The sequence below is a fragment of the Oryx dammah genome, unplaced genomic scaffold (assembly GCF_014754425.2).
Source record: "Oryx dammah isolate SB20612 unplaced genomic scaffold, SCBI_Odam_1.1 HiC_scaffold_20, whole genome shotgun sequence".
Lineage (NCBI taxonomy): Eukaryota > Metazoa > Chordata > Mammalia > Artiodactyla > Bovidae > Oryx > Oryx dammah.
The window spans coordinates 33,341,454-33,364,331 of NW_024070204.1; the positions used below are offsets into that span (position 1 = coordinate 33,341,454).

The 22,878-nt window shown below is 37.3% G+C and overlaps 1 protein-coding gene across 2 annotated transcripts in view; it reads right to left on the reverse strand.

Annotated features, from left to right (window-relative positions):
- LMBRD2 (LMBR1 domain containing 2) overlaps positions 1-22,878 on the reverse strand; it is a 58,420-nt gene that overhangs the window by 33,030 nt on the left and 2,512 nt on the right. For both annotated transcript variants that reach the window (XM_040262329.1, XM_040262330.1), the window contains exons 2-5: positions 11,774-12,003; positions 11,420-11,517; positions 9,705-9,800; positions 481-648 (exon numbers count right to left, since the gene is read on the reverse strand). In XM_040262329.1, coding sequence (XP_040118263.1) covers positions 481-648; positions 9,705-9,800; positions 11,420-11,517; positions 11,774-11,947 — 536 coding nt within the window. In that variant the 5' untranslated portion in view covers positions 11,948-12,003. The remainder of the gene's footprint in view (positions 1-480; positions 649-9,704; positions 9,801-11,419; positions 11,518-11,773; positions 12,004-22,878) is intronic.

The window sequence follows — 22,878 nt, forward strand, 5'->3', positions numbered from 1 at the left end:
ATCACTACTATTCTATTCCTAAACTTTTCAGATATGACTCTTCACATATATCATAATACATTACAAGTATAACACAGATTTCAACTTTATTTGAATGACAAATCTAAAGTTAAAGAGAAATAGGCCCTCATATTATAATCAGAACAAAAGAAAATATTCACAACTTACAATGAAAAATAAATCCAGGTATTTAGTCATACACAAAATTTTAAAGTCCCATGAAAAAATCATGAAAGTTAATACTTTAACATAGCTCTTTGATAAAACATCAGTTCTTTGTCTAATATGTATATTCAAAGAAGTTATTCTATATTTTCCTTCTCAGTAATATGGGTTATTATGATATTCTTTTGGGGGAACCCGTAAAACATGTCATGGTAGGTTTCCCAATGAAATGTTTACTTGTATATGAAATAAAATTTCATTTTAAAAAATGCAAATTATACATAGAAACAATGTTAAGAACATGGTTTATCTTACCATTCTAGGTGCAAGTGTGGGTTGACAGCTACATAAATTAAAAATGCTCCAAAAATCAGCAAATAGGTGCCATAATAGATTGCATTCTCAATTAGTGCAGTTTTGATCTTTCCAGTGATGGAAAACCCTCCTGATCTTGCATATGACTGCATGAAAGGTAACAGAATCCTGGATGATTAGAAAAAATATGATTAAAAAACACTTGACATGTCTGTATAATTTCAAAACACTGGAAACATCTAAATCTCAATTTTAATGTGTGGATCTTCTCATGAATCAATATGATTTTGAGTAATAACACTGAACCAAACTATAAGAGAGGGCTGAATATTTTCTAACATTAAATTCTGGGGAGAGAAAAGCATATTCCTGGGAGCAAAAACAACGACTTACAAGGAATCTGAAAAAGGCCTTTAAAGCTTTTTTGAATTATTTAGATTACATCCAAAGAATAGTGAGGAATCATTTTCTTTAACTGAAGGGAGACACGACCAAACTTTTTGTTTTCTATGGACTGATATGGGTTCAACATGGAGAATGGGCTTAAATGCAACAAAACTGTAACTATTTAGAATGGGTAAGGGGTGGTGGTGTGGTAAGAAGCAGGAGAGAAGGGTGGCTGTCAGTATACTGATTTTGAAGTATAGGTAGGTCTAGTCCCTCAGTCATTTGACTCTGGGAACGCCATGGACTGTAGCCTGCCAGGCTCCTCTGTCCACGGGCTTTCCCAGGCAAAGATAATGGAGTGGGTTGCCATCTCCTTCTTCAGAGGATCTTCCCGACCCAGGGATTGAATCCGGGTCTCCTGCATCACAGGTAGACTATTTACCACCTGACTGAGCCACAGGGAAGCCCAAATGTCAGGGAAAAGTGTCCTGGATACATCCTAAAGGAGCTTCACAGGAAGTAGCTGGCCATACAGCTTCAGAATTCAAGAGAAAGAACAGAAATACAGATAGATTTGGAGTCATCATCATATCAATGGTACTGAAATAACATCAATAGATGAGATCTGGAAGGGTGTATATACATAGAATGAATGAGAAGGAAAGATCTGAGACTGACGCCTCAAAAATATCAACTTTTAAATGAAAGGCAGACAAACAGAAGGAAAAGCCAACAAAGGAGACTGAGGGAACAGTCAAGAATTATGGAAGACAACAAAGAAGTACATGGAGAAGAAAGTGAAAGTGGAGAGAGGAAACAGTAAAATCAAAGGCTGCTAAGAGGTCAATATATTAAGAGCCTGTATGTGTAAGTGGAGAAGGGAGAACAGGAAACAGGGTCCAGTGGGTTGTGGAAAGAATAAGCAGTGAGCAAATGGAGACACAAAATGCAGACAATTCTAGAAGTTTGGCTATGCAGGATAAACTATGGTATATTCAAAAAGTAGAAACCTGAGGGGCGGTCCTAAGATGGCGGAGGAATAGGAAGGGAAGACCACTTTCTCCCTCACAAATTCCTCAAAAGATCATTTCAACGCGGAGCAAACTTCACAAAACAACCTCTGAATGCAGGCAGAGGACATCAGGCAACCAGAAAAGCAGATCATTGTCTTCAAAAACAGGTTTTTAATCTTTGCTTTTCAGTTTTTGTTGTCAATCTTGTACATTTCATAACCCAATCTTACCTGACAGCGAGATTACTGGCTTGACCACTCTCTCCTCCTTTTGGACTCTCCTTTTTCTCCACCAGGTGGCCTCTGTCTCTCCCCACCCTCCCCCCCCCCAACTCTTCTATATCCAACTCTGCGATTCTCTGTGTGTTCTAGATGGTGGAGAACACCTAAGGAACTGATTACTGGCTGGACCTGTCTCTCTCCTTTTCATTCCTCTCTCTTACCCTCCTGGCCACCTCTGTCTACTTCCTCTCTCTCCTCTTCCCTGTATAACTCCGTGAATACCTCTGAGAGGTCCAGACTATGGAGCGCACATAAGGAAGTGACTATTGACTAGCTTGCTCTCTCCTCTTTTGATCTCACCGCATCTCATTCCAGTCACCTCTAACTACCCCCTCCCTCTTCTCTTCTCCATGTAACCCAGTGAACCTCTCTGGGTGCCCCTCAATGTGGAGAAACCTTTCATCTTTAACCTAGATGCTATATCATTGGTGCTGTATAGATGGAGAAGTCTAGAGACCACTGTAAAAATAAAACCGAAAACCAGAAGCAGGAGGCTTAAGTCCAAAGCTAGAGAACTCCTGAATTCAGGGAACATTAAGCAATAGGAGCTCATCAAATGCCTCCATACCTACACTGAAACAAAGCTCCACCCAAGGGCCAACAAGTTCCAGAGCAAGACATATCACACAAATTCTCCAGCAACACAGGAACACACCCCTGAGCTTCAATATACAGGCAGCTCAAAGTTACTCCAAAATTTTAGACGTCTCATAACCCATTACTGGTCACTCCACTGCACTCCAGAGAGAAGAAACCCAGCTCCACCCACCAGACCTCCAACACAAGCCTCCCTAACCAGGAAACCTTGACAAGCCACTGATACAACCCCACCCACAGTGAGGAAGCTCCACAATAAAGAGAACTCCACAAATTACCAGAATATAAAAAGGCCATCCCAAATGCAGCAATATAACCAAGATGAAGAGACAGAGGAATACTCAACAGGTAAAGGAACAGGAGAAATGCCCACCAAAACAGACAAAAGAGGAAGAGATAGGGAATCTACCTGAGAAAGAATTCCGAATATTGATAGTGAAAATGATCCAAAATCTTGAAATCAAAATGGAATCACAGATAAATACCCTAGAGACAAGGATTGAGAAGATGCAAGAAAGGTTCAATAAGGACCTAGAAGAAATAAAAGAGTCAATATACAATGAATAACGCAATAAATGAGATCAGAAACACTCTGGAGGCAACAAATAATAGAATAACGGAGGCAGAAGATAGGATTAGTGAAATAGAAGATAGAATGGTAGAAATAAATGAATCAGAGAGGAAAAAAGAAAAACGAATTAAAAGAAATGAGGACAATCTCAGAGACCTCCAGGACAATATGAAACGCTCCAACATTTGAATTATAGGAGTCCCAGAAGAAGAAGACAAAAAGAAAGACCATGAGAAAATCCTTGAGGAGATAATAGTTGAAAACTTCCCTAAAATGGGGAAGGAAATAATCACCCAAGTCCAAGAAACCCAGAGAGTTCCAAATAGGATAAACCCAAGGCGAAACACCCCAAGACACATATTAATCAAATTAACAAAGATCAAACACAAAGAACAACTATTAAAAGCAGCAAGGGAGAAACAACAAATAACACACAAGGGGATTCCCATAAGGATAACAGCTGATCTCTCAATAGAAACTCTTCAGGCCAGGAGGGAATGGCAAGACATACTTAAAGTGATGAAAGAAAATAACCTACAGCCCAGATTACTATACCCAGCAAGGATCTCATTCAAATACGAAGGAGAAATCAAAAGCTTTACAGACAAGCAAAAGCTGAGAGAATTCAGCACCACCAAACCAGCTCTCCAACAAATTCTAAAGGATATTCTCTAGACAGGAAACACAAAAAGGGAATATAAACCCGAACCCAAAATAATAAAACAAATGGCAACGGGATCATACTTATCAATAATTACCTTAAACGTAAATGGATTGAATGCCCCAACCAAAAGGCAAAGACTGGCCGAATGGATACAAAAACAAGAACCCTCTATATGCTGCTTACAAGAGACCCACCTCAAAACAAGGGACACATACAGACTGAAAGTGAAGGGTTGGAAAAAGATATTCCATGCAAATAGAGACCAAAAGAAAGCAGGAGTGGCAATACTCATATCCGATAAAATAGACTTTAAAACAAAGGCTGTGAAAAGAGACAAAGAAGGCCACTACATAATGATCAAAGGATCAATCCAAGAAGAAGATATAACAATTATAAATATATATGCACCCAATATAGGAGCACCGCAATATGTAGGACAAATGCTAACAAGTATGAAAGGGGAAATTAACAACAACACAATAATAGTGGGAGACTTTAATACCCCACTCACACATATGGACAGATCAACTAAACAGAAAATTAACAAAGAAATGCAAACTTTAAATGATACATTAGACCAGTTAGACCTAATTGATATCTATAGGACATTTCACCCCAAAACAACGAATTTCACCTTTTTCTCAAGTGCTCATGGAACCTTCTCAAGGATAGATCACATCCTGGGCCATAAATATAACCTTGATAAATTCAAAAAAATCGAAATCATCCCAAGCATCTTTTCTGACCATAATGCACTAAGATTAGATCTCAATTACAGGAGGAAAACTATTAAAAATTCCAACATATGGAGGCTGAACAACACGCTTCTGAATAACCAACAAATCACAGAAGAAATCAAAAAAGAAATCAAAATATGCATAGAAACTAATGAAAATGAAAACACAACAACCCAAAACCTGTGGGACACTATAAAAGCAGTGCTAAGAGGAAAGTTCATAGCAATACAGGCATACCTCAAGAAACAAGAAAAAAGTCAAATAAATAACCTAACTCTACACCTAAAGCAACTAGAAAATGAAGAATTGGAGAACCCCAGAGTTAGCAGAAGGAAAGAAATCTTAAAAATTAGGGCAGAAATAAATGCAAAAGAAACAAAAGAGACCATAGCAAAAATCAACAAAGCCAAAAGCTGGTTCTTTGAAAGGATAAATAAAATTGACAGACCATTAGCCAGACTCATCAAGAAGCAAAGAGAGAAAAATCAAATCAATAAAATTAGAAATGAAAATGGAGAGATCACAACAGACAACACAGAAATACAAAGGATCATAAGAGACTACTATCAGCAATTATATGCCAATAAAATGGACAACCTGGAAGAAATGGACAAATTCTTAGAAAAATACAATTTTCCAAAACTGAACCAGGAAGAAATAGATAATCTTAACAGACCCATCACAAGCACGGAAATTGAAACTGTAATCAGAAATCTTCCAGCAAACAAAAGCCCAGGTCCAGACGGCTTCACAGCTGAATTCTACCAAAAATTTCGAGAAGAGTCAACACCTATCCTACTCAAACTCTTCCAGAAAATTTCAGAGGAAGGGAAACTTCCAAACTCATTTTATGAGGCCACCATCACCCTAATACCAAAACCTGACAAAGATACTACAAAAAAAGAAAACTACAGGCCAATATCACTGATGAACATAGATGCAAAAATCCTCAACAAAATTCTAGCAATCAGAATACAACAACACATTAAAAAGATCGTACACCATGACTAAGTGGGCTTTATCCCAGGGATGCAAGGATTCTTCAACATCTGCAAATCAATCAATGTAATTCACCACATTAACAAATTGAAAAATAAAAACCATATGATTATCTCAATAGATGCAGAGAAGGCCTTTGACAAAATTCAACATCCATTTATGATAAAAACTCTCCAGAAAGCAGGAATAGAAGGAACATACCTCAATATAATAAAAGCTACATATGACAAACCCACAGCAAACATTATCCTCAATGGTGAAAAATTGAAAGCCTTTCCCCTAAAGTCAGGAACAAGACAAGGGTGCCCACTTTCACCACTACTATTCAACATAGTTCTGGAAGTTTTAGCCACAGCAATCAGAGCAGAAAAAGAAATAAAAGGAATCCAAATTGGAAAAGAAGAAGTAAAACTCTCACTGTTTGCAGATGACATGATCCTCTACATAGAAAACCCTAAAGACTCTACCAGAAAATTACTAGAGCTAATTAATGAATATAGTAAAGTTGCAGGATATAAAATCAACACACAGAAATCCCTTGCATTCCTATACACTAATAATGAGAAAGCAGAAGAAGAAATTAAGGAAACAATTCCATTCACCATTGCAACAAAAAGAATAAAATACTTAGGAATATATCTACCTAAAGAAACTAAAGACCTATATACAGAAAACTATAAAACACTGATGAAAGAAATCAAAGAGGACACTAAGAGATGGAGAAATATACCATGCTCATGGATTGGAAGAATCAATATAGTGAAAATGAGTATATTACACAAAGCAATTTACAAATTCAATGCAATCCTTATCAAGATACCGGCGATATTTTTCACAGAACTAGAACAAATAATTTCAAGATTTGTATGGAAATACAAAAAACCACGAATAGCCAAAACAATCTTGAGAAAGAAGAATGGAACTGGAGGAATCAATTTGCCTGACTTCAGGCTCTACTACAAAGCCACAGTCATCAAGACAGTATGGTATTGGCACAAAGACAGAAATATAGATCAATGGAACAAAATAGAAACCCCAGAGATAAATCCACACACATATGGACACCTTATCTTTGACAAAGGAGGCAAGAATATACAATGGAGTAAAGACAATCTCTTTAACAAGTGGTGCTGGGAAAACTGGTCAACCACTTGTAAAAGAATGAAACTAGATCACTTTCTAACACCGCACACAAAGATAAACTCAAAATGGATTAAAGATCTAAATGTAAGACCAGAAACTATAAAACTCTTAGAGGAGAACATAGGCAAAACACTCTCCGACATAAACCACAGCAGGATCCTCTATGATCCACCTCCCAGAATTCTGGAAATAAAAGCAAAAATAAACAAATGGGATCTAATTAAAATTAAAAGCTTCTGCACAACAAAGGAAAACATAAGCAAAGTGAAAAGACAGCCTTCCGAATGGGAGAAAATAATAGCAAATGAAGCAACTGACAAACAACTAATCTCAAAAATATACAAGCAACTCCTGAAACTCAATTCCAGAAAAATAAACGACCCAATCAAAAAATGGGCCAAAGAACTAAATAGACATTTCTCCAAAGAAGACATACAGATGGCCAACAAACACATGAAAAGATGCTCAACATCACTCATTATTAGAGAAATGCAAATCAAAACCACAATGAGGTACCACTTCACACCAGTCAGAATGTCTGCGATCCAAAAATCTGCAAGCAATAAATGCTGGAGAGGGTGTGGAGAGAAGGGAACCCTCCTACACTGTTGGTGGGAATGCAAACTAGTACAGCCACTATGGAGAACAGTGTGGAGATTCCTTAAAAAATTGCAAATAGAACTGCCTTATGACCCAGCAATCCCACTGTTGGGCATACACACGGAGGAAACCAGAATTGAAAGAGACACATGTATCCCAATGTTCATCGCAGCACTGTTTATAATAGCCAGGACATGGAAACAACCTAGATGTCCATCAGCAGATGAATGGATAAGAAAGCTGTGGTACATATACACAATGGAGTATTACTCAGCCATTAAAAAGAATACATTTGAATCAGTTCTGATGAGATGGATGAAACTAGAGCCAATTATACAGAGTGAAGTAAGCCAGAAAGAAAAACACCAATACAGTATACTAACACATATATATGGAATTTAGAAAGATGGCAATGATGACCCTGTATGCAGGACAGCAAAAAAGACACAGATGTGTATAGCGGACTTTTGGACTCAGAGGGAGAGGGAGAGGGTGTGATGATTTGGGAGAATGGCATTGAAACATGTATAATATCATGTAAGAATCGAATTGCCAGTCTATGTCTGATGCAGGATATGGCACGCTTGGGGCTGATACGCGGGGATGACCCAGAGAGATGTTGTGGGGATGGGGGTGGGAGGGGGTTTCATGTTTGGGAACGCATGTACACCTGTGGTGGATTCATGTCAATCTATGCCAAAACCAATACAGAATTGTAAAGTAAAAATTAAAATTAATTAATTAATTAATTAATTTAAAAAAAAAGTAGAAACCTTTACAGAAATAAAAAAAAAATAAGAATACTGAGACATACAACACAGAAGAATCTTCCAAATTATATGAGCAAAAAGAGAAGCAAAAAGGTACATACTGTATAAGCCCGTATTTATAAAGCTGAAAAAGCAGGCAAAACTAATCTATGGTAACAGAAGTCAGAATCATATGTTACCTTTGGGGAGCGTAATGACTGGGAGAGAGGTATGTGGGAAGCTTCTGGGGATATTATTAATGTTCTATATCACAATCTGAGTGCTCATTATATGGGTGTATTCACTTTGAAGAAAAGTCAAACTAAATACAGTCTGTGGGATTTTCTGTACTAATTTATACTTTAAAAAAACGTCTCTCTAAAAAAAATACAGCAGTGATGAGTAGATCATCTAGGGGAAGACAGAAAGTTGGAAAGGGCTCTGACTTGAATTTTCTAACAAGAGCTAAAGGAGATAGGTCCATTATTTCAGGACGAGGGATTAACTTTAAGAATGACTCTTACATTCTTGGAAGGAAGGAAAGAAAGGATAGGTAGATAGGTTTGTTGGTGAGAAGCTGAAAAGAGGTGCCATCTGACAATTCGTTTTTCACTGGATGGCAGAAAGTAAAGTCATATACAAGGAGAGAAATTGGCTGTTTCTAGGATGTAAGAGAGAGAGTCACAATCACTGCTGAGATTTGCAGTAACTGGAAAGATTTGTTGTGGAGAATGAAGAGCAAACAGATGAGAAACTCAAAGGGTCAAAGTTTGGCAATGTTGAAGAACTAGCCGAGTTCAATGTGCACACTACAGGCATGCTATACTCTGCTGTGTGATTTTTCTCTTGCCATGTTCTCCACCTCCAGTTTACTTGTACTATATTTATTATAAAATGCTCAATAGGCAGTGGAAAAAGTATGAATGAGTCTGGAGCACAGCAGAAAGACAAAGCTATAGGGTAGAAAAAAAAAAAGATTTGGAATGCATCACAGGTTAATGAAACCATGGCTATAAATTACAGTTATTCAGGGAGAGTCAGATAACAAGATGACCAAAGATGGAACCCTTGGGAACACCACCATTTAGAAAATGGGCCACAAAAATGGAGCATTTAAAGGAAAATCAGAAGTTTGCACTAAGCATACAGAAAACCAGGGGTTAATGATGACCTTAGCAAGAGACCAGTTTCACATAACAACAGGGCTTGAAGAAAACTGAATTGAAGAAAGTCCAGAAAGAAGGCAGTAACGAAGAGGAAATGGTGACAAGGAGAATTTTTTGTCTCTGTTTTCTATTTCTTGTTTATTTATTTCTTTTCATTCCTTTTAAGATAAGACAGACCTGAATGAGGAGAGAAAGCATATAGATTTAAGGGAAAATATACATGAATAAGTTCTAAAATATGAAAGTTCACTGAAAAAATAATCACTTTTTAAAATTTAACCAAAATATTGAAAATTTTATCCTTCACCACCACTTACCATGTTAAAAATTGTGAAGTCCAATATACTACCCTCCAGAAAATTGGCATGATTCCATCAGGAATGTAACTCCATGGCTTGAAACACGGATGTTGGCTAATAACAATTTAAAACCAATTAATCAAATGCTACTTAAATGAACTGCACAATTAATTTGTGTTGGCAAAGTTCACTTACATTCAGCTTTAAATTATGGATTCTATCTTGTAAAATTTTATAGAAAATTAAAATTCAAAACTGTCAAAAAACACACAGAGGGAACAAAACTCTTTTAAGGAAGAATGTGTTTAAATTTTCAATTTTTTTAAGTCTTTTAATAAAAAGAGGACATAATGTACTAATAGACTAATGAAGTGACAGCTTTAAAAATAAATGCATTATGAAATCAAACTCTTGAGATGATTACCTTTAAATTATACACTCACTTCATTGGGTTGGTTATGGTGGCAAGAAAAAAAGGTTATCAGGTGATTAAGTCCTAGAAACTGGAATCCTAACTTATCAGTCACTATAGCATATGTCCTATGGAGACAGATGCTAGCATCTATACATAATTCTGTTTGAATTTTCTGAAAACATGTTTATCTGACCATAGATTCTTTCAGTAATAGTCAGCATTCCTAAATTGTAAAGCTATTCTTTAGTCCAAGGGCTTCCAACACTCCACAGTGGTGCTTCAAAAGGGAATAACTACTACATTCAAAATTCACCCTTATCTAGCTTTGATTTTAAAATAAATAAATAAAAGCTGCATGCTGCTAAGTCACTTCAGTCGTGTCCAACTCTGTGCGAACCCATAGACGGAAGCCCACCAGGCTCCCCCATCCCTGGGATTCTCCAGGCAAGAACACTGGAGTGGGTTGCCATTTCCTTCTCCAATGCAAGAAAGTGAAAAGTGAAAAGTGAAAGTGAAGTCGCTAAGTCATGTCCGACTCTTAGCGATCCCATGGACTGCAGCCCACCAGTCTCCTCCGTCCATGGGATTTTCCAGGCAAGAGTACTGGAGTGGGGTGCCATTGCCTTCTCCGTAAAAGCTGCATAAAGAAGTATATAATACTACTTAAAGCACCAGTAAAAGCTACGTGTGTTAGTCGCTCAGTCGTGCACAACTCTTTGCAATGCCATGGACTGCAATCCACCAGGTTCCTCTGTCCATGAGATTTTCCAGGCAAGGATACTGGAGTAGGTTGCCATTTCCTATAGCCAATACTTACTAGTTTTTTACTGGGAAGTTTGATATGAATTCAATATAACCTTTTGATAATTTGAACTTTATTCTCAGTCTAAAACCATAATGTTTTTAAAGGATGCATATATATCAAAGGAATATCCTATGTATGGAATAACCTCCTCTTCCTTCATTACAACCTTGTAAATTAGGAAAACAAGAAAATGCACACCCCATTTTTTTTTACTGGATTGGAAAAACAGCTTTTGGAAATCTATTCTTAGCAAGGAACTAAAAAAATCAGGTATTCTCCAAGTTTCTATTAGCATCTGCTGAGAGGTCTTGAATGCCAATAAATATTTAAAATGTATTCAAGATTAAAATTTAAATAGGATATAGGTAATGAAAAGTCTATTAGCGAAGGATGAAGAAGGGAGGTGAGTAGAGAATTAGGATAAAGTTATAAATATAAAATCCAGATGCTAAAACTGACAATTTTTAAACAAATTGACCCTACAACATTTTTTTTAAAAAAGGAAGAAAGTACCTTGGGATTGGGGTAGCAGTTGCATACAATCCTGTCATGTTGCTACCCTCAGGAGGGCTTGAGTTTGCAGCAGCATGTTTGCACCGGTTGTATATTGTCTAAAGCAATAAAGGCATGGTTTAAAAATGAAAACCAAAAAGTTACCAAGTACTTAAGGGATACTGGAATGTATCAAGCTCTTTACCCAAAATTACCTTCCTGGCTATGCTTTTTAGTGATCAAATTCATATGATTAACACTTGCTTAAAATATAAGTTAACTTTTATGTAACTGAGCTATCTTAAAAACATATCTCAAACATGCTGTCTGATTACAACTGCCTTTTAAATTGTGAAAATTAGTTTCACCTCTTACCGTACTAACATCCAGAGGGAGTATAAACACAATCAGAAAGCAGAGATACCAAGCTAGCAGTGTTCCAACAATGACAAGTCTATGCTGCTTCTTAAAGTCTCCATATCGATGAAGTAGGAATAATGCCAGGAAAAAGACAAAAACAATCTCGAGTCCCAAAGCTGCACCACTCATTATTCAATGTTTCCTTTGATTCACCAAAGTAATTCATATATAGGCCTGGATCATTTCTATAAGCCAAGAAGAAAAAAAATAAGGCAGTGTTAACATATAAAATGACCACTTGGAAATTTCCCAATTATTTTTCATTCATGTACTAACAAATTCTTTAGAAAACTGTCAGGCTTTACACCTGACTCTGAGTAAGATAAAAAGGATAAACCCTGTTCTCAAGTACTTCTGTTTTTTAAAGCATATGTTGAAAATTTTGCATAAATTATATCTTTAAGAAAAAAACTATTTTAGCAAAAATAACACTAGTTCCAAAAATATTACAAAGTAAGACTACTAGATATGAACAGTTTAAATACAGTGTCACTTGGAGTTGTTCCTTAATATTATAAATCCTAACATAATATTTTATATAAATACACTATTGACTGATCCTACGAAATTAGATATTTTGTAAAATAAAGGTTTCTAAGTCATCCATAATCATTACTTCAGATTTTCTAAAAGAGAGGGAGGGAGAAACAGAAAGAGAAAGACCATTTGAAAGTAACATTTCCTTTGTTTGAAGCAGTATTTTTCTTTCATATGAATCTTGTCTAAATTTCAGGACTTGAAATTCTTATTCATCTCCTGTGTCACAAAATATAGTTATCTTTTCCATCTATCTATATCAATCTTATTGTCTTTAAAGTTACTTCACCTATTTTATAGGCAGAAAAATTTATCAATGATTAGTGAATAAAGTTATATATTTGAAAATATTTTAATTATAAATGTTGATGATACAGACATCAGAAAATGGTTTATTTGATATCTCTCTACTCTTATAAAATAATTTACCTTTACTAACTGAAGATAATATATGTGCTTTCCACTTCTATAAAACCAATGTCAGGCATTTCTGGGTATCTATGGACTAACTACAATATCCCAAGGAAAAATTAATATCTTAACATAAAGAATCAGTATCATGATGCAACCCACCAAGATAAAATAAGGTAGAATCAATAAAATATGTCAAATTAACAAACATTCCCAACCAAAGCTAGTTATTAAAAGAATAAAGAAAGTCTGAGTACTTTACAGGCTAAATTTAAATTTATATAAGAAATACCCTTATATGGAATATCACAAATGAAAATCACATTTAATAAACTATTTACTTCATTATTTCTTTATATTACTGAAGTAGTTTCCTTCCATCCCTCTGTGGATTTCAACCAATATTTTCATTCTTCAGTTCAGTTCAGTCACTCAGTTGCGTCCGATTCTTCGTGACCCCACGAATTGCAGCACGCCAGGCCTCCCTGTCCATCACCAACTCCCGGAGCTCACTCAGACTCATTTCCATTGAGTCAGTGATGCCATCCAGCCATCTCATCCTCTGTCGTCCCCTTCTCCTTCTGCCCCCAATCCCTTCCAGCATCAGAGTCTTTTCCAATGAGTCAACTCTTCGCATGAGGTGGCCAAAGTACTGGAGTTTCCGCTTTAGCATCATTCCTTCCAAAGAAATCCCAGGGCTGATCTCCTTCAGAATGGACTGGTTGGATCTCCTTGCAGTCCAAGGGACTCTCAAGAGTCTTCTCCAACACCACAGTTCAAAAGCATCAATTCTTTGGCGCTCAGCTTTCTTCACAGTCCAACTCTCACATCCATACATGACCACTGGAAAAACCATAACCTTGACTAGACGGACCTTTGTTGGCAAAGTAATGTCTCTGCTTTTCAACATGCTATCTAGGTTGGTCATAACTTTTCTTCCAAGGAGTAAGCGTCTTTTAATTTCATTCTTAGGTATCTAAAATAGAAACCCATTTGTCATTCTCTATCTCCATTTCCTCTATATTTTACTTCAAAGCACTTATCTACCTGATACAATGTATGTTCTTTATTGTTTCCCTGTAAAAACCCCCACCAAACACACATAAACACACTCTCTCTCCATGAGCCCAGAGGGCAGGCATGCTCAGTTGTCTTGACTCTTTGCAACCCCACGAACTGTAGCCCACCAGGCTCCTCTGTCCATGGATTTTTCCAGGCAAGAATACTGGAGTGGGTAGCCATTTCCTACTCCAGGGGATCTTCCTGACCTAGGGATCGAACCCAAGTCTCTTGCATCTCTTGTATTGGCAGGCAGATTCTTTACCACTGCGTCACCTGGGAAGCCCCATGAGAGCAGAGGCTTCACTGTTTTGTTCAGTACTGTACTCTATGTCTATATGATAGTGTCTGGCATATAGTTAGTTGCTATTCAAAAAATATCTGGCAAGTGAATAAGTAAATGAATAAAAAACATTACTGTATACTATAGCACATACACTATTATTACTGATGACTTCGAAGATAACATAAGACCCACTATTGTCTCCAAAATTGATTTTACATATATTTATTACAACTCAAGGGCTTCCCTGAGGGCTTCCCTCAAGGGCTCAGTGGTAAAGAATCTTCCTGCCAATGCAGGAGTAAAGAGTAAAGTGAAAGTCACTCAGTCCTGTCTGACTCTTTGAGACCCCATGGACTATCAGTCTAAGGAATTCTCCAGGACAGAATACTAGAGTGGGTAGCCTTTCCCTTCTCCAGGGGATCTTCCACATGGGTTCAACCCCTAGATTGGGAAGATCCCCTAGAGAAGGAAATGGCAACCTGCTCTAGTCTTCTTGCCTGTGAATTCCCAAGGACAGAGGAGACTGGTAAGCTACAGTCCATGGGGGTCACAAAAGACTCACACATGACTTAGCAACTATACAACAATATTACAACTCAAAAGGCTTAAAATTCTGCTCATTACTAACTATTACGCAAAATTTCAAATTTCAATATCAAAGGAAAATCTTATATCATTACGGTATGCCAAATCTTATTTTTAAGCCAAGAATAGGTTAAGTGACAGCCAGATGCAGAATATGCTGATGAAAACCATTACCATCTTTAAGATACAGCACTTTTAGGAAAAAAATTATTCAGTGTGAATTTACTAAATATAATTATCATATGAAAACCCTTTTATGGTTTGACTTAGACATTTATTTTCCCTGAAATTGTTCAACACAAGGAGTATGACAACCATAGAAAAAAAAGAATGAATATCAGAGATAAGCAAGGAGATGCTAAAGCATGGCAGACTGAAATGACAGAATGTTACTAAAGTATAAGAAATTATATTTGTTAAGATTATGTAATAACATTAGAAAACTACCATAACATTAACAGAAAAACTAGATTCATGTATTTTTACATAATATGCATAAAAATAAGAATGAATGAACAACAATGAAATACATGGAGACCTTAATAATCATTAGGTAGTAAGATAATAGTTTAAGCAAACAACACAATCAGTTACAAACTTCCTGGTAGTTACTAATTATTCTTTTATAATGGCTGTCAATTTTTCAGCTTGATTCATACTACTTTTAATGTTATAAATGAATAAGCAGAATTATGGATCCTTTATTCTAGTAATAAAGAAATGATTTGGTTACATTTCTTCCCATACTCAGTGTATGTGTCTCCTATTGCTATTGCCCATTTGAATGCAGAGTTCCAAAGAATAGCAACGAGAGATAAGAAAGCCTTTCTCAGTGATCAGTGCAAAGAAACAGACGAAAACAATAGAATGGGAAAGACTAGAGATCTCTTCAAGAAAATCAGAGATGCCAAGGGAACATTTCATGCAAAGATGGACTCAATAAAGGACAGAAATGGTATGGACCTAACAGAAGCAGAAGATATTAAGAAGAGGTGGCAAGAATACACAGAACTGTATAAAACAGATCTTCACGACTCAGATGATCATGATGGTGTGATCACTCACCCAGAGCCAGACATCCTGGAATGTGAAGACAACTGGGCCTTAGAAAGCATCACTACGAACAAAGCTAGTGGAAGTGATGCAACTCCAGTTGAGCTATTTCAAATCCTAAAAATGATGCTGTGAAAGTGCTACACTCAATATGCCAGCAAATTTGGGAAACTCAGCAGTGCCCACAGGACTGGAAAAGGTCAGTTTTCATCCCAATCCCTAAGAAATCCAATGCCAAAGAATGCTCAAACTACCACACAATTGCACTCATCTCACACACTAGTAAAGTTATGCTCAAAATTCTCCAAGCCAGGCTTCAGCAATACGAACCGTGAACTTCCAGATGTTCAAGCTACTTTTAGAAAAGGCAGAGGAATGAGAGATCAAATTACCAACATCCACTGGATCATCGAAAAAGAAAGAGGGTTCCAGAAAAACATCTACTTCTGCTTTATTGACTATGCCAAAGCCTTTGATAGTGTGGATCACAACAAACTGTGGAAAATTCTGAGAGAGATGGGAATACCAGACCACCTAATCTGCCTCTTGAGAAATCTGTATGCAGGTCAGGAAGCAACAGTTAGAACTGGACATGGAACAACAGACTGGTTCCAAATAGGAAAAGGAGTATGCCAAGGCGGTATATTGTCACCCTGCTTATTTAACTTCTATGCAGAGTACATCATGAGAAATCCTGGGCTGGATGAAGCCCAAGATGGAATCAAGATTGCCGGGAGAAATATCAATAACCTCAGATATGCAGATGACACCACCCTTATGGCAGAAAGCAAAGAATTAAAGAGCCTCTTGATGAAAGTGAAAGAGGAGAGTGAAAAAGTTGGCTTAAAGCTTAACATTCAAAAAACTAACATCATGGCATTCAGTTCCATCACTTCATGGCAAATAGATGGGGAAACAGTGGCTGACTTTACTTTGTGTGAGAGGGCTCCAAAATCACTGCAGATGGTGACTACAGCCATGAAATTATAAAGACGCTTGCTCCTTGGAAGGAAAGTTATGACCAACCTAGACAGCATATTAAAAAGCAGAGACATTACTTTGTCAACAAAGGTCTGTCTAGTCAAGGCTATGGTTTTTCCAGTAGTCATGTATGGATGTGAGAGTTGGACTGTAAAGAAAGCAGAGTGCCAAAGAACTGATTCTTTTGAACTGTGGTACTGGAGTGCATGGAGATCCAACCAGTCCATTCTAAAGGAGATTAGTCCTGAGTGTTCACTGGAAGGACTGATGATGAAGCTGAAACTCCAACACTTTGGCCACCTGATGCGAAAAACCAACTCATCTGAAAAGACCCTGATGCTGGGAAAGATTGAAGGCAGAGGAGAAGGGGTCAACAGAGGATGAGATGGTTGGATGGCATCACCAACTCAATGGATATGACTTTGAGCAGGCTTCGGGAGCTGGTGATGGACAGGGAGGCCTGGTGCCGTCCATGGGGTCGCAAAGAGTTGAACACAGCTGAGTGACTAAACTGAACTGACTGCTGTTGTAAAGAATTAGAAACTCAGTGGTTTAAAACAACACCCACACATCAGTTTCAGTGGGTCAGCTATCTAGGCAGAGTGTGGTTCAACTGAATTCTCAAGACTGAAATTAAAGTGTCAGCAGGTGTTCCTTTCTGGAGACTCCAGGGACAAATCAATTTCTAAGATCACTTAGGCTGTTGGTAAAGATGGTCGGATGGCATCACCAACTCAATGGATATGAGTTTGAGTAAACTCCAGGAGTTGGTGATAGACAGAGAGGCCTGGTGTGCTGTAGTCCATGCGGTCGCAAAGAGTCGGACACGATTGAGCAACTGAACCGAACTGAAAATTCAGTTTTTATGGCTATGGGACTGAGATCCTGATTTCCTTGCTGGCATTTATTCTTAATTCTGGAGACTTTTTCCCAGTCTTTGCATGTGGTCCTATATACCTCAGAGCCAGTAATGGCTTGTCAAATCCTTCTCAGGTTTGAAATCGCTGACTTTCTCTTCTGCCCTTAGCTGGGAGAAAGGTTTGCATTTAAGGGTTCACCTGACCTCACTGGGCCCACCTGAATAATCTATTAATAGTCATATTTACTGGTTCCAGAAATTAAGGCATAGATACCCTTGGAGGCTCTATTATTCTGTTTACCACAGCATCTATTTCTCTTCAAACTGAATACTTATTGGCTTGTTTTGACACAATGTTATGCCTAGGGGGGTGTCCCATGAAACTAGAAATGAAACTTGAGGGTTACCCTAATATGAGATGAAAAAATAACAGTTTAAAAGTACATACGTTTGACCTTGTAACTACTTCAAGCAAGGAACTGTTTTATTTTTTACAGTGCAGAATGATAGTACTTTCCAAGGTTCCTTATGAATTCCTATAGCCTGCTTTGGTTGTTTTAAATGAATAATTTTCTATTCAAAGCTGGAGGCACTTTATCTCCATCTTATTTAGTTACCTGTATATTAAATTCATAAAATAATCGTCAATTAAAATCTAATAAAAATAAAGATTGAACAATTCAAGTCTGGCATATTACAAAACTCATTGCCAAGGAGGACAGAAATTTGGCAGTATCAAAGATCTTAAAAAAGGTACATAGCCTTTGTCCTAGCAACTCCTCTTCAAACAACTTAGAGAAAAAACAAAATGAGGTAAAAATTTATCTACAATATTATTTTTCATAGCAATATTATTTAAACATTAGAAACATAGAAACAACTTAAACATTTGTACTAAATAATTCAGGAAGTCTTAAGAATATCCACCAGTCTCATTGTTGTCCATTATCTTTTTTGACAAAGGGTTTCATAAATCACTAATCTTGCTAACCTATGGGAGCAGGAATCTGTGACAGAGTCAAGGACCACCTAACAGAAAGATAATGATGAAAGGAGCCCACCAGATTCCTTCAGTCTAGAAGAAAGATGAGATCCAGAAGGATTTAGAGATGTTAAGTGGGATCTTAGGGAGTATACAAAAGAAACACACATATATGCATGGACAAATATACATCAAAATACTAACAGCAGTTGTCACAAAGTGGTAAACAGATGACTTCTACTTCTATTTCCCTTGTGCTTTCTTTGGTATGTGTGAGCTTTTCATTTAAATTAATAAACATGCATTTTTGTAATTTTAATACAATTAAAAATCAGTGTAGTAATACAAAAGCAAAACACATGGCAACTAGACAATGAAAATTTTTGCTGTGGTGTTAAGTGCCTAGAATTAGAACTATTTTTAAACACAAATGTTCTATTATATATCATGGGAAACCTGGATTCCAAATCCCAACTCTAATAATTGTGTGATTTTAGGCATTTCTGCTGTTAAATGAGAATATATGATCACCTCACACACACTGCTATGATGGTCAAATGAATTATAAAACACCAAATAAGAGTTCCATAGTAGGTCTTCAACAAATGCCAGTTGCTAATCTCCACCTCCTTCATACCTTGTGCTTCTAGAAGATAACTGGTTGCCTCAATGGTCTCAAAGCATAGCTTTACCCTAAATGGTCTCCCCACCTCAGCCCGCCTGCCCCCCCAAAAAAACAATGAGTGGATACCAAAGAACTTTTGCTTCTCACTCTCTGTGGTTACGACCGTTTGTGTCACATTTATCCCTATAAAACAAAACACGAGCTTCACGCTCACAGAAATTGCTCCCCTTGCCTCACCTGACAAAGTAAGATTACCTCTCTAGGTCTACAAGTTGGCCAAACACCCTTTCAGCATCTATCGTGTTCTATCCCTTGTGAAGAGACAGAACACACCTCAAAGCCACATCAAGAGGAGCACTTGACACACCAATGTCATCCATTTTTCCAGGCAAAGTATCAAAATGGAGGCGAATCAAAATGAATCATTTGCTGAACTGCAATGAGGTGTAGCTATGCAAAAACACAATCAGGGACAAAAGGGCAAATATTTCTTTGACAACAACAATGGTCCTTCTGAAATACTACTGTTTATTTAAACAGTGTGTTTAGACTAACAGGTAAAAAAAAAAAAAACCCACTAAAATTTAGAGGCAAATCAAAATTTAGTTTCACATGATTAGAAAGGAAAAGGAGACATAAAGCTATTAATATCATAAATGGACATTAACACCACAGTAGCAAAAGTAGGTTTTATTCAAAAATCAAAATGCCAATCCATTCACTCAAATTTTAGTACCTGATGAGCAGGCACAGTCTGCCTTTGAAAGACCAGCTCATAAAGTCTCAACTCAGTCTTTTACCAATCATCAAGACACTATGTCAGAGTTGGACCATAAGAAAGCTGAGTGCCGAAGAACTGATGTTTCTGAACTACAGGGCTGGAGAAGACTCCTGAGAGTCCCTTGGACTGCAAGGAGATCCAACCAGCCAATCCTAAAGGAAATCAACCCTGAATATTCATTGGAAGGACTCATGCTGAAGCTCCACTACTTTGGCCACATGATGCAAAGAGCCGACTCACTAGAAAAGACCCTGATGCTGGAAAAGATTGAAGGCAAGAGGAGAAGGGGACAACAGAGGATGAGATGGCTGGATGGCATCACTGACTCAAAGGACATGAGTTTGAGCAAGCTCCAAAAGATGGTTAAGGACAGGGAAGCCTGGTAGGCTGCAGTCCATGAGTGGCAAAGAGTTGGTCAGGACTAAGTACTATTTATGTTCAGTTCAGTTCAGTCGCTCAGTCGTGTCCGACTCTTCGCGACCCCAAGAATCACAGCACACCAGGCCTCCCTGTCTATCACCAACTCCCGGAGTTCACTCAGATTCATGTTTATCAAGTCAGTGATTTCATCCAGCCACCTCATCCTCTGTCATCCCCTTCTCCTCCTGCCCCCAATCCCTCAGGGTACTATTTCCTGAGTACTTTATGGCTGATAATAATTTTTCAGACTAAACACACTTTAAGTAGAAAATTTAGAGGTTAAGATCATTTTGGAAACTGAAACATCCCATCCCAAATATTTTCCAAAAGGGAGGTGGGGGAAGATAGGAAGGAAAGATTGGTATCAACTGAACAAGAGAATACAGACAAACATTTTATCAAAACCTGACTCTGAAATTGAATAAAAAGTTTTCAACTAGACCTAATGATTCATCACACAGGCTGTGTTAACTTAAATATGTATCTTTACTCAGATATGTGCATAAGAACTAGGAGACAACTCGAGATCCAAACAATGAAAAATCAAAAGAATTAGAACAGAACCAGATGTGAGTAATGAAAGTCAACAGTACCACCAGTCAAAATTTAAATCTTCGAAAGATAATCATTAATTCCACATTAAACGATTTCAGGTATAAGGACAATTCAGCTTAGGATATAGATAGAATACCACAAGAGAACGTTAACTCCCACTCTAAAAATGCAAAAAAGGCATAACATCTTTTGAAGCCATCTTTAATAAATGAGCCGAGTTGGCAAACCAACCAGGTGAACTGAATTCCAAAGTGTAACAAGCCCTTTTGAAGAAAAATGGACATATTCAAACTGTTTCACCTTTGGCAAGGCATAAGAGGCAGCAATCATTAAGTAGGTAAGAAGAAAACAACTGGATCCATTGTAATGAATTCTTAAAGATTTTAAGTAAAGAGATTATAAGATTCACTTCAGTAATCAGAAAATAATCCATAGACTATTTCCTAGCAGCAAAATATTTTTTTTTAAAGGAGTAGCTAATATTGACCCACTCCAGTGTTCTTGCCTGGAGAATCCCAGAGACAGGGGAGCCTGGTGTGCTGCCGTCTATGGGGTCGCATAGAGTCGGACATGACTGAAGCGACTTAGCAGCAGCAGCAGCAGCTAATACTGAGTTTACTATTAAATAGATTCCAAGCACTTTGCTACCACTTAACATGCTTTATCGAATTAGACTTCACAACCCAGTAAGAAAGGATTATTAGCATCCCCATTTAACAGAGAAAATGGTACAAGAGAGTGTAAGAAGTGGGATTCAAACAGAGGCATCCTGACTACAGAGCCAGGCTCACAATTAGGATACCGGATACTGGAGTCTTTAATCCATTCCAGACATACTTTTTTTAATGCAAGTTAGACTGTTTAAGTCATTCCTTTTGCTCAGCTTTCATCTGTTAATTTCATTTCCATGAACAAAGTAGACACATTCTCCTGTTATTCTTTTAGATATATCAAGATAGAGTGCTAATAAAGTCATGTTTAACACAGAATCTAACCAACTGTGTAACTTTGCAGGTAAGTCTGCCATAATTTAAGGATAAAACATGACTGTAATCTACAAGATGAAAGTAAAAAAGAAAGCACAGAGCAAAACAGAATTGGGAAAGAACCCTTCTGTTCTTGCCCCAACTTGCCCATTGTAGAGAACATTAAATTGCAAAGAACTAAAAGATCTACTTTAAAATTAACCGAAGGAAAAAGAATCTTTTGAATTTTGATGAGCAGATAGAAACTTCTTGCTATGTAAGTGTTGTTAGTCTTTTGTTCACTTAAGCTAAATAACATAAAAAAAGTAAAGGAATCTTAAGATTTACTTCATGCCATTATAGAACTAAGGAAAAAGCACATCACATTTCTATTTAATAGAATCTCCTTGTCACATTTGATTTTCAAAAATAATAACATACCGTGCTCTGCTGTGCTTAGTCTCTCAGTCGTGTCCAACTCTTTGCCACCCAGTGGACTGTAGCCTGCCAGGCTCCTCTGTCCACAGGGATTCTCCAGGCAAGAATACTGGAGTGGGTTGCCATGCCCTCCTCCAGAGGATCTTCCCTACCCAAGAACCAAACCGAGGTCTCCAACATTACAGGCAGATTCTTTACCATCTGAGCCACCAGGGAACCCCATATAATATACTACTGAATACTGAATATATATGTATATATAAATATGTACACATAAGCTAGTTCTATGCCCTAATATTGACCATCTTGTAACTATGCTCTTGTCCCAGGTATGAGAAACACCTTTCTAATTTACAAAGTCACTTTGTACTCTATCTGAAACTTCCAAAGAGTATTAGAAATTACTCACTCTAATGACATTTGCAGATATATTTAAAATGTAATTGATTTGTCCTAGATACTGATCTAGTAATTCTAGAAATATGGTATACTTCTCTCACTAAAATGGGACTTGGGGTGTACT